Source organism: Schistocerca piceifrons, chromosome 3, assembly GCF_021461385.2.
Source record: "Schistocerca piceifrons isolate TAMUIC-IGC-003096 chromosome 3, iqSchPice1.1, whole genome shotgun sequence".
Lineage (NCBI taxonomy): Eukaryota > Metazoa > Arthropoda > Insecta > Orthoptera > Acrididae > Schistocerca > Schistocerca piceifrons.
This window is the reverse complement of record NC_060140.1, coordinates 480,227,969-480,240,525: the sequence shown is the minus strand read 5'-3', so window position 1 is coordinate 480,240,525 and position 12,557 is coordinate 480,227,969. Positions and strand designations below refer to the sequence as shown.

Sequence of the window (12,557 nt, the reverse complement as noted above, 5' to 3'; positions counted from 1 at the left end):
GAATAACTGTGGTGCGGTCGATGACCATGTAGTCTGGTCCCTTTAAACATCAAACCGACCGACCACCCAACCGCACTGCCCCAATAGATATTTTCGCAGTAGGTCCCACCTTGATTTCTGCAGTTATTTCACGCAGTGTTTCTTGTCTCTTAGCACCGGCAACTCTACGCAAACGCCGCTGCTCTCGGTCGTTAAGCGAAAGCCATCGGCCAGCCACTGCATCGTTCATGGTGAGAGGTAATGCCTGAAATTTGGTATTCTCGACACACTCTTAAACAGTGAATCTCGGAGTATTTAATACCCTACGGCAGTGGTTCCCAACAGGTGGTCCACAGACCCCCTGGGGTCCGCGAGCTATGCCAGAGGGGTCCGCAAGATGCTATTAGAATAGAAAATATATTAAATATATTTCGTATGATAATAGATTTTTTTGTTTTGGCCGCTCAATATTTTTTCAATAATGAATATGTCAATATTTTTTTCTAAGTATCAAAAATAGAAAACGTATAATCAGACTGTTAATTTGGCTTTTTAGGTACCTGATACTGTGATATGAAAAGGTACCAATCATGCTCGATGAGGGAGTCCTCGAGAAAATTTTGTTGGGAACCCCTGCCCTACAGATTTCTTAAATGGAATATACCATGTATCTAGCTCCAACTACCATTCCGCGTTCAAAGTCTGTTAACTCCCGTAGTGCGGCCATAATAACGACGGAAACCTTTTCAATACGAGGGCAGTTCAATAAGTAATGCAACACATTTTTTTTCTGAAACAGGGGTTGTTTTATTCAGCATTGAAATACACCAGGTTATTCCCCAATCTTTTAGCTACACAACACTATTGTTCAACGTAATCTCCATTCAATGCTACGGCCTTACGCCACCTTGAAATGAGGGCCTGTATGCCTGCACGGTACCATTCTACTGGTCGATGTCAGAGCCAACGTCGTACTGCATCAATAACTTCTTCATCATCCGCGTAGTGCCTCCCACGGATTGCGTCCTTCATTGGGCCAAACATATGGAAATCCGACGGTGCGAGATCGGGTCTGTAGGGTGCATGAGGAAGAAGAGTCCACTGAAGTTTTGTGAGCTCCTCTCGGGTGCGAAGACTTGTGTGAGATCTTACGTTGTCATGAAGAAGGAGAAGTTCGTTCAGATTTTTGTGCCTACGAACACGCTGAAGTCGTTTCTTCAATTTCTGAAGAGTAGCACAATACACTTCAGAGTTGATCGTTTGACCATGGGGAAGGACATCGAACAGAATAACCCCTTCAGCGTCCCAGAAGACTGTAACCATGACTTTACCGGCTGAGGGTATGGCTTTAAACTTTTTCTTGGTAGGGGAGTGGGTGTGGCGCCACTCCATTGATTGCCGTTTTGTTTCAGGTTCGAAGTGATGAACCCATGTTTCATCGCCTGTAACAATCTTTGACAAGAAATTGTCACCCTCAGCCACATGACGAGCAAGCAATTCCGCACAGATTGTTCTCCTTTGCTCTTTGTGGTGTTCGGTTAGACAACGAGGGACCCAGCGGGAACAAACCTTTGAATATCCCAATTGGTGAACAATTGTGACAGCACTACCAACAGAGATGTCAAGTTGAGCACTGAATTGTTTGATGGTGATCCGTCGATCATCTCGAACGAGTGTGTTCGCACGCTCCGCCATTGCAGGAGTCACAGCTGTGCACGGCCGGACCGCACGCGGGAGATCAGACAGTCTTGCTTGACCTTGCGGCGATGATGACACACGCTTTGACCAACGACTCACCGTGCTTTTGTCCACTGCCAGATCACCGTAGACATTCTGCAAGCGCCTATGAATATCTGAGATGCCCTGGTTTTCCGCCAAAAGAAACTCGATCACTGCCCGTTGTTTGCAACGCACATCCGTTACAGACGCCATTTTAACAGCTCCGTACAGCGCTGCCACCTGTCGGAAGTCAATGAAACTATACGAGACGAAGCGGGAATGTTTGAAAATATTCCACAAGAAATTTCCGGTTTTTTCAACCAAAATCGGCCGAGAAAAAAAATGTGTTGCATTACTTATTGAACTGCCCTCGTATATCATCTGAGTACAAATGACAGCTCCGCTAATGCATTGCTCTTTAATACTTGGTGTACGCGATACTACCGCCATCTGTATATGAACGTATCTATATTCCAGACTGTTGTGACCTCAGTGTGTTACCGTTAGTTCTGTCCCTGACCAGTTCGTCTTACCTGCGACCGACAGCGGTGTGGCGGGGTAGTGCACGTGTGTCCCGCTGCGGGCAGCTAGGCGAGGTCGGTGCCCTTGAGGAAGTGCCCGAGGCTGGGGTCAAAGGCGGAGATGAGCAGGTTGAGCGCGGTGACGACCACGGAGAGGGCGAGCGCGACGTAGTTGATGACGAGCGCCGAGGCGCGGTAGCTCTGCTGGTGCAGGCGGCAGTCGCGCAGCAGGTTCAGCGACAGGAAGAGCACGCCCATCACGCCCTGCGCACCACCGCCACCCACTGCCAGGCACTCCGCCAGCCACGCGCCACAGCTCGGCACAGCCGGCTACTAACCCAGCACACAGAAGCAAGCTCAAGCAGTAAGTCTACAAGCTGGTGCGACTCCGTGATACACATGCACCAGTGTCTGGAGTTCAACTTCCCGTCGACAGTCTTTTTCCGCGGTGTACAAGGAGAGCGGTTGTACTGCTCCCGGAAACTGGAAATGTTCAGTCATATCCCATTTACCTAAGGCTGAGGCAAGACAGTCTCACTTGGGTATAAACTAATCGAATGCATCCAGACACTTATTAATGGACTTAATTGCGGAGTGATTCCACAATGTACCTTTACGGTGGCTCGAAGTCTGCTGAGAATGCGTTCAATGAGCTGTCTGACTGCCTGTGGAGCATGGCAGCCCAGTTTCCTCAAGAGCCGAAAGCAGAGAGGGTAGTGAGTTGAACGCTGGGATCTGGAGGGAAGTCGGCATTCTAACTCATCCCAAAGGTGCTCCACTGGGTTAAGGTCGAGACTCAGGACAGGCCAGTCCATTTGAGGAATGTTGCAGTGCAAATCACAGAGCTATAAATGATAGACTGAATAAGCCTGAGGGGCGCTGAAGACTGCGAAAGAAAGGTTCCACCTTTGCTGGAAATGCTATGAATGACTGTTATTCTTATAATTTTAAATGATTACAAAGAATACGCATGTTCTAGTTCCTTACCGCTGATTAGCATTCGAAGTCTTGCCGCAACAGGTCGGGTGTTGGGAACGTCTCCGTAATCAACGAAATAGTGGCGACGCGTACTGCCAAGCCGTGTCTCAGGAAGATATTCCAGGTTCTTGACTGAACAGTTTCAAGTTAAGAATGAAAATACTGTATCATAACGTATGCCTGGATTTGAGCTGTCATCCGACGTGCCTTGACAATTGCGCAAGAGGACGGGGTGGAACTCAGTCACGACTATTCGAATGAAATAAGGCGTTATTAGTCTGAGCTAATCCAAGAACCCCACAGAAAACTTCCAGTCAAGATTTAGATCCTAGTCCTCCGACTATCAGTGCAGTGTCTTAACTGCTGTGTCACTTCGCTTCATGCTCTTCAGCTTTACTTGAACGCAACGATGGATATAAGACTAAAAACAAGATTATATGGTTAAAAAGAATTTTACTGTCGAGAAACAAACAGTTAACAGTTGTACACCTCAGCGAGTCTGTCAACTCACAGAGGCTCTTCGTTCTCTCCTTGATAAAAAAATATTGACATTTTCAAAAGAAAGCCTAATATTGTGAAAGCCCTAGTACGATGTTTTGTGCTAAAATGATCCAAAGGCGAACAGTAACATATATTTTAAATTAATGAAAACTACAGAAGCGTTTGCGTGGCAGATTATATATAGGTCAGTTAGGCAGAGCTATAAATACTAGCCTGACTATGCATGAAAGGCGTTGAAGACTGGAAAAGGAAGATTCCATCTTTGCTGAAAATGCGCTTAATGACTGTCATTCTTATAATATTAAAGTCCGCCCCCGATAGCTGAATGGTCAGCGTGACGGATTGTCTATCGTCTGGGCTCGTGTTCGATTCCCGGCAGGGTCGGAGAATTTTCTCCGCCCAGGGACTGGGTGTTGTGCTGTCCTCATCATCATCCTATCATCCTCATTGACTGCAGGTCGCCGAAGTGGCGCCAAATTGAAAGACCGGCACCCGGCAAACGGTCTGCCCGACCGTCCAAGCCAGACGATTACACACATTACATAATATTAAATGTGATGTTCTCCATAGAAGAACTAAAAGCAGAAAACTAGCAACATTATTCGAAATTCTGACCACTAATAAACACCAGTCAAAGAATCCTGACCTGGTCCTTAATGACGAAACACTGTTCCACTAATCACACTTACTAAAGTAGCAGCAGCCAGTTATTATTTCTCTCGCCATTAATACACTTGTGACAACAGTTGCCCAACCACATCCCATATACTCCTTTCTTCTTTCTAAGAAGTGACCGAGACGTGTAGCCAATGGCACCCCATACCATCACGCCAGGTGATAAGCCAGTATGGCGATGACGAATACGCGCTTCCAATGTGTGTTCACCGCGATGTCACCAAACACGAATGCGACCATCATGATGCTGTAAACAGAACCTAGATTCATCTGAAAAAAAAATGACGTTTTGCCATTCGTGCACCCAGGTTCGTCGTTGAGTACACCATCGCAGGCGCTCCTGTCTGTGATGCAGCGTCAAGGGTAACCGCAGCCGTGGTCTCTGAGCTTCTGCAAACGTCGTCAAACTGTTCGTGCAGATGGTTGTTGTCTTGCAAACGTCCCTATCTGTTGACTCAGGGATCGAGACGTGGCTGCACGATTCGTTACAGCCATGCGGATAAGATGCCTGTCAACTCGACTGCTAGTAATACGAGGCCGTTGGGATCCAGCACGGCGTTCCGTATTACCCTCCTGAACCCACCAATTCCATATTCTGCAAGCATTGGATCTCGACCAACGGGAGCAGCAATGTCGCGATACGATAAACCGCAATCGCGATAGGCTACAGTCCGACCTTTATCAAAGTCGGAAAAGTGATGGTACGCATTTCTCCTCCTTACACGACGCATCACAGCAACGTTTCACCAGGCAACGCCGGACAACTGCTGTTTGTGTATGAGAAATCGGTTGGAAACTTTCCTCATGTCAGCACGTTGTAGGTGTCGCCACCGGCGCCAACCTTGTGTGAATGGTCTGAAAAGCTAATCACTCGCATATTCGTCCTGTCGGTTAAATTTCGCGTCTGTAGCACGTCATCTTCGTGATGTAGCAATTTTAATGGCTAGTAGTGTAGTAAACAAGAAAACATCCATAGGGATGGTAGTTGTAGCATCATCCCGGTACCTGCACGCTAAATTTTCTCTTTCTGTGATAAAAATTCGTTTAATAGGAAGCGTCTCGTTTCATTAATTTATGCCACTGACGTCGCCCACTTGTAGGTACGACTGTAACCACTATTACCCTTTATTATCGACGGGAAGTTGAATTGTAAGAGGAAACGTCATCTATGCGTGCAATTAAGCTCCATGCTTACCCTCTGCCGCAACATAACAATCACGTAACTCATCTTTCAGACTGCTGCTCTAACAACTAGGGGAAAAAAAATTACAAGCGCGTAGCTACTGAAAAGCAGTTTCCCTCTACCATGAAAAACGAAGGGTAAAACTGTGCTCAACATCTCTCCGACATCAAAATATTTGAAGGAAGTACATATAACTTAAAGATATGAACTCACAAATTTCAGTAACAAGAAACGCAGCTCCCAACGCGTTATTCGCTACCTTTCGCTGACGGGTTTCTAACATCTTTTCAGTTTATTTTTGTCATACTGTGTGTGGTATTTATTACTGATTACACGAACTGTCATTAAACCCTACGTCAGTTTAATAGTCCACTAACACGAGGCTTTGCAAGAAAAAATTGACATTCAGGTAAACCATTAATAATTGATTTTGCTGTCATATGGGCCAGCGATAATTCTTTTTCGTCTCCATAGTCTGTGTAAAACTGCTAAGCGAAACAATCTGTTGAAAATGTTATTTTGACCATTTTAGATTGTTTAGGACACAACACAATACAAGAAAATTATCGATGGCAGTTCCTTTTTTGCTAACGTCCGCAATACGTCACGAGATTTTACTCTCTCATTTTGAGGTTGCAGTTTTTTCATGCATGCAGTTAGTCGTGTGTGGTAGACTTATTTAAGCAATGAAACTGCTATTGTGTCTATCATGTTGTTCAGAAATGCCACTGATGTAGAGTAATGTGATAAAGTCACGAAGATTTTCAGTAAGCTGCACACAATATGTAGTTACGACGTACAAACTTTTGTAACACACAAACAAATAACTTCTTATGTTATTTTGTAGGCTACTCTGAGAAACCAGAAAAAAACTGAAATCCGTGAATCTGGGTGGTCGAACATATTAAGCAGTACCACGTAACAAAACAAGATAAATTAACCAAGGCGAGCTGATGGTCATTAATGAAGGACAGAAAACCGTGCAACCTAGTATCTGGTTGTTAGAGAGAATTCTGGTAGGATATTCGTCCCACAAGTCTACAAAAATATCTGTGATTCTAGCTGCCTCTCTTTGGAGTCATTGCAGACCATGCCACGTAGAACGGTTTTCCAAAGCAACACATTCGCCCACTAGTAATTCACGTCCAGACGTCTATTGTCTGTGGAAATATTACACTGAAGAGCCAAAGAAACTGGTAGACCTGCCTCATATCGTGCAGGGCTCCCGCGAGCAGGCAGAAGTGCCGCAACACGACATGACATGCACTCGACTAACGTCTGAAGTAGTGCTGGAGGGAAATGACACCATGAATCTTGCTGGGCTGTCCATGAATCGGTAAGAGTACGAGGCAGAATTTTGAAGTGTGTGTTCAAGACAACATTTTCAAAATATCCCTCTAAATCTACAAATGCTATAAACGTTGATTCGTCTTCAGTTTATCTTCTAAGATAAGTCCTACTATCGCACCTGTATTACGTGTTCCTAAAATTCTTCGGAATCCGGACTGATCTCTCCAGAGGTCTCATGACACCAGTTTCTCCATTCAATTGTACATAATTTGTGTCAGTATTTTGCAGCCTGGTATCTGAATCTCATAGTTATGTAATATTTACGTCTGTCAGCACCTGCCTTCTCAGGAACTGGAAATATAATATTCTGCTTGACGTCGGAGACTATTTCGCCTGTCTCGTACCAGGTGAAGAATTTTTGTCATGATATGTTCTCCCAACGGTCTAATTCTAAAATTATGTCGGTTAGTTCGGGCACCTTTTTCGGTCTTCCAGCATGCTATGATATTCTTCTCGCACCATCAAATCTCCTGTATATAACGATCGACGCACAGCACGCTACCACACGTCGATTGATTCGTGCTTTTGATCTCTACGTTTCCACCCGGCTGAATATCACTAAGTCCCGTAATACGTAAGTACAGAGTTAGATGGCATAAATGGCTTTTAACCCACCTTACACCCGATCAGAAATCAGAATTTAACCCGTATGCCCGTCAACGACCGTATACAAGGATGTCTTAGCTTTATAGTTGTGACAATGTGTCAATATTCCAGCGGGTATCAGGATTGTTATCTTTGTTTCTCGGCTTGCTCTTTGCAGATCAACATATGTCAATCTCATAACCTCAGATAACGAGGTCCCATTAAGAATCGAATGATCTTAGCTTGTAAGCTAGCAGGACACTTTGCAGAAATGACTGTAAATTCCACTTTATTGTTTGCATTGTAGATGACTATAACATTTAATGCACAGTTTATCACCTGAAAGACACAATGGTAACTTTCCTCCTGATTACATGCAGTGTTGTCAACGTGTTTCATACCAAATAAAATAAGTCGTCTTCAGAGACTACTGCTGCATAAACAAACAATACCAGCATAAGAGATCCGTTGTTGCCGGCCGCGGTGGTCTCGCAGTTCTAGGCGCTCAGTCCGGAACCGCGCGACTGCTACGGTCGCAGGTTCGAATCCTGCCTCGGGCATGGATGTGTGTGGTGTCCTTAGGTTAGTTAGGTTTAAGTAGTTCTAAGTTCTAGGGGACTGATGACCATAGATGTTAAGTCCCATAGCGCTCAGAGCCTACCTACATAGAGAGAGATCCGTTGTTGTTGTTTTGATCTTCAGTCCTGAGATTGGTTTGATGCAGCTCTCCATGCTACTCTATCCTGTGCAAGCTTCTTCATCTCCCAGTACTTACTGCAACCTATATCCTTCTGAATCTGCTTAGTGTATTCATCTCTTGGTCTCCCTCTACGATTTTTACCCTCCACGCTGCTCTCCAATGCTAAATTTGTGATCCCTGATGCCTCAGAACATGTCCTACCAACCAGTCCCTTCTTCTTGTCAAGTTGTGCCACAAACTCCTCTTCTCCCCAATTCTATTCAATACATCCTCATTAGTTATGTGATCTACCCATCTAATCTTCAGTATTCTTCTGTAGCACCACATTTCGAAAGCTTCTATTCTCTTCTTGTCCAAACTATTTATCGTCCATGTTTCACTTCCATACATGGCTACACTCCATACAAATACTTTCAGAAACGACATTCTAACCAAATGACGCACTTCCATGACAACGCCTGAGAGCTTCATATTGCAGTGAATGTGGTATGACAGATCACGAGGACAACGTACACTGTAGTTGTCTGCCGGCTGAAGCATTTAGTGGAATGAGTGATGAGTTTTAGCCAGAAGTGTCGTCGTCAACAAAAAGAGAAAAGTAATGAGACTGACAATACTGCGGGAGAACTGGCCACGCTGTGTTGCTCTATTTGAGTAAACCAGTGTCTTCATCCCTTCCAGATGCTGAATCCGAATTTGAGCTCAGTACAGCCATCACGTAATTTTTGTGGGGACCCTCAGTGTGTATTAAGAAAATGGAACAGCGTGATTTAAAGCAACGTTATGCCATGTTTTTGTTAAACTTGGGGAAACTGTGAGTATGAATTTTGAGAAGTTGATGCTGGCCTATGATTCCTTATCAAGAGAACAAATTTTTCGCTGGCACAAATCATTCTTGGAAAGCCGAGAACACGTTAAACATCGTTCCGAGAGACCTTCAACTTCACAAACCGACGAAAACGTTGAAAGTGCGCATGCTCTTGTGAAATCATATCGATGTTTAACAATAAGGATGATGGGTGATCCGTTAAACACTTTCGCCGCACATCAAATTTTGACCGAAGATTTGCACATGCGGAAGGTTCGTGCCAAAATGGTGCCGAAAAGGACAGTCGAAGAAAGGTGTGTGTTGATTTTCTTAAGACGATTGCCAATGATCTCGAATGGTTCAGTCGTGTGATAACAGGTGATGAATCCCGTATTTTTTTAGTACGATCCTGAGACAAAGCGAGGCGAAGTGAGGAGTGACGCACTGAGACACCTCCTCGACCGAAAAAAGCTCGAATGAGCTAACCAGAGATCAAAATAACGGTGATTTATATCGTGCATAAAGAATTTGTTCCTCCAGGACGAAATGCCAAACAAGTGTTTTACAAAGATTTCCCTGCAAGGCTCGGGAAAGGATGAATCGACTCAGACCGGACATAATGGACAAGTGGATACTGCATCATGACAACGTCCCATGTCACATGCTCACGTCCATCGCGGAATTTTTGACCTCAAAAGGTATTCCTATTGTTCCATAGTCCTCGTGTTCACCTGATCCGAGTCCCTGTGGCTTTTTTTTCCCTAAACTGAAAAGTGACTTAAAAGGACAGCATTTTCATACTCTGGAGAACGTTCAAAAGAATGAGACCGACATGTTAAAGGCCCCAACACTTGAAGTCCTCAACGCTGCTACCAAGACTTGGAACAACGACTTGCCGCTGTATAGCTGCTGGAGGGAATTGCTTTGAAGGGGACAACACCACTGCTTGGAAAAAATAAAAACTTTGGTAGATGAAAAATCAGTATCACAGTTTTCTCACACTTGGTAATGCAACAGTTATGTTTTGCTGTCTTTAGTTTGATGCATCGAAAGGAATTAACCTGCCACGCATCCTATTGATATTGAAAATTAGTGTCGACACCTGAATCGAGCGCACGGCTGCTGGAGAATCACTGAACTGCCTGGCATGAGAAGCACAAAGGAAGAAGAAAAAATAGAATCGTTACAAAACGAATAGCGTGTGTGAGAGAGACGCTAAGAACTACTCAGGAACAGGTGCTCTCTACAGAAGCCACGTGGAAACGTTGGGACACGGTGCTCACCTGGAGGACGATGGAGGTGGAGATGAGCCCGACCATGAGCGAGTAGAACTCGTGCTTGCTCCCCGCCTGCAGGACGTACTTCAGCTGGCTGGCATTGGCAGTCAGCAGAGCGATGTCCAGCATGCCCTGCGCGATCGTCTTCTTCGTCGCATACCGGTTGGCGTCCAGCGTTTTCTGCAACACAGAAACCAGCACACTCGCTACGTTCAGCGTGACTTGCAACCTAGTGCAAGCCTTGTAGAAATAAGAAATACCAACAGCAGCCGTACTTTTTATAAAGTATGTTAATTACGAGACCAGTTTCGGCACTATATCAGTATAAACTTGGGGCCCTTATTCAAATTGAAACGTGATACTCAACCCTCGGTGCATTAGGACATGTGCTATGTCTGTTCGCTGACCTCATTGATTTTTATTTAGCGATGTCTGTACTCCAATCAGTTGTTCGATTGCTGGAGTGCGCACATCATGAAAACAGAAATCCATGAGACCAGTATGAACTTGTCCTAATGTACTGAGGGATGGATGTCGCCATTCAGTTTGCGTACGGCCCTGAAGATGGCACTAACGCAGTGTCGAAACTGGTCGCACAATTAATATATTTTATAAGAAGCATGGCTGTTGGTATTCCTAATTCCTCCAAGTTTATTACCAGCCGCAGTCCCAGGTCTACGTCTGTGATGGATCATATAAATTTAGTGCAAGCCTTTCTGGCGGACGCTGTTTCAGTTGGCTTTGTGTCAGCTGTGTGAAGTTTATTTGTTTATTGTGACTGTGGTATCAGTAGAGAGTAGTGTCGTCGTTGTTGCAGGTAACCAGTCATTCTTCCCACGCTCCTCACCTGTAACTGAAACGGAAAGAAACCTAAACAACCGAGGTGTGACTACAAAAAAAAAAAAAAATACATATTTAGTTTTTTTCATCCTCAATATACATCACTCGTCTATCCCCAGAACTGTCCACACGAATTTTCCATTGTTGGAAACTGCTGGAAGTCTTCCTCCGCGAGCTCTCTGACTATGCGTGTTGCTTTTCTTTTCACTGCTTCAACAGACTGAAAACTTGTACCTTTTAATGTAGATTTGATCTTGGAGAATATACAAAAGTCACATGGTGCTAGGTCAGGCGAAGGAGACGGGTGGTCTAGCACTGAGATGCTGTACTTCACTAGGAACTTCTTAACAGATAATGCTATATGAGCTGGTACGTTGTCTTCATGCAGAACCGGTGACTTGTTTTTCCACAGTTCGAATTGGTTTTTTTTCCCACGGAGTTGAGCAAGAATCCCAAGGTAGCAATGTTGATTGATAGTTCGACCTTCAGCAGTCCAATAAAGTAAACAATTCCATCAATATCGAAGAAAACAATCATCCTCGCTTTGAATCTTGATTAGATCATTCGAGCTTTTTTCGCTATCTGTTAATAAGTGAAAAACCAAGATTTGTATAATGTTATCACTCTTCCCAAGAAATTAGGATCATTTTCAATGGTATTCAAAGTGAACATGAAATGTGCGAAAGGGGAGGAAAGGGAAAGGATGGGTAGGAAGTCAAAGTGTCAGTTCAAACATTTTCACGAGCTCCTTTTTCTCCGATCGTGAGAGTTTTCGCCGGCCGGAGTGGCCGAGCGTTCTAGGTGCTACAGTCTGGAACTGCGCGACCGCTACGGTCGCAGGTTCGAATCCTGCCTTGGGCATGGATGTGTGTGATGTCCTTAGGTTAGTTAGGTTAAAGTAGTTCTAAGTCTTAGGGGACTGATGACCTCAGCTGTTAAGTCCCATAGTGCTCGGAGCCATTTGAACCATTTTTGAGAGTTTTCGGCAGCAGTGTCGCAAACACTTTCCTCATGTTAAATTGGTTACGCAAAATTTACTTTGCGCTTTCTTTGTCAATTTCAGCACTCGATAGGTTACTCATCCACGTCGAATCAGATTACACACTTTTTCGATATTTTCATCCACGTTTTATGTTGAAGGGCGTCCCGGGAGTGAGTCATCTTCAACGTCTTCTCAGTTATCTTGGAAAAACTACTCAAAAAGTCGCGTACGTGATTAACAGTCTTTGCCATACACTCGTTTTAGTAAACGATAGGTTTCAATAGCAGCTTTTTTTCCAAGTTTCATGTAAAATTTCACGATAAAAAAAAATGGCTCTCAACACTATGGGACTTAACTTCTGAGGTCATCAGTCACCTAGAACTTAGAACTACTTAAACCTAACTAACCTAAGGACATCACACACATCCATGCCCGAGGCAGGATTCGAACCTGCGACCG

The 12,557-nt window shown here is 44.4% G+C and overlaps 1 protein-coding gene across 7 annotated transcripts in view; it reads right to left on the bottom strand.

Moving 5' to 3' along the window:
• The window catches only part of LOC124788645 (ninjurin-2-like), a 137,084-nt gene that overhangs the window by 52,865 nt on the left and 71,662 nt on the right, over nt 1-12,557 (bottom strand). For 5 of the 7 annotated variants that reach the window (XM_047255915.1, XM_047255918.1, XM_047255921.1 and 2 more), the window contains exon 2: nt 10,283-10,456. In XM_047255915.1, the coding sequence (XP_047111871.1) occupies nt 10,283-10,456 (174 nt within the window). Of the gene's footprint in view, nt 1-2,231; nt 2,484-10,282; nt 10,457-12,557 lie in introns of all 7 variants that reach the window. The other 2 variants (XM_047255916.1, XM_047255917.1) reach the window with 1 other exon arrangement.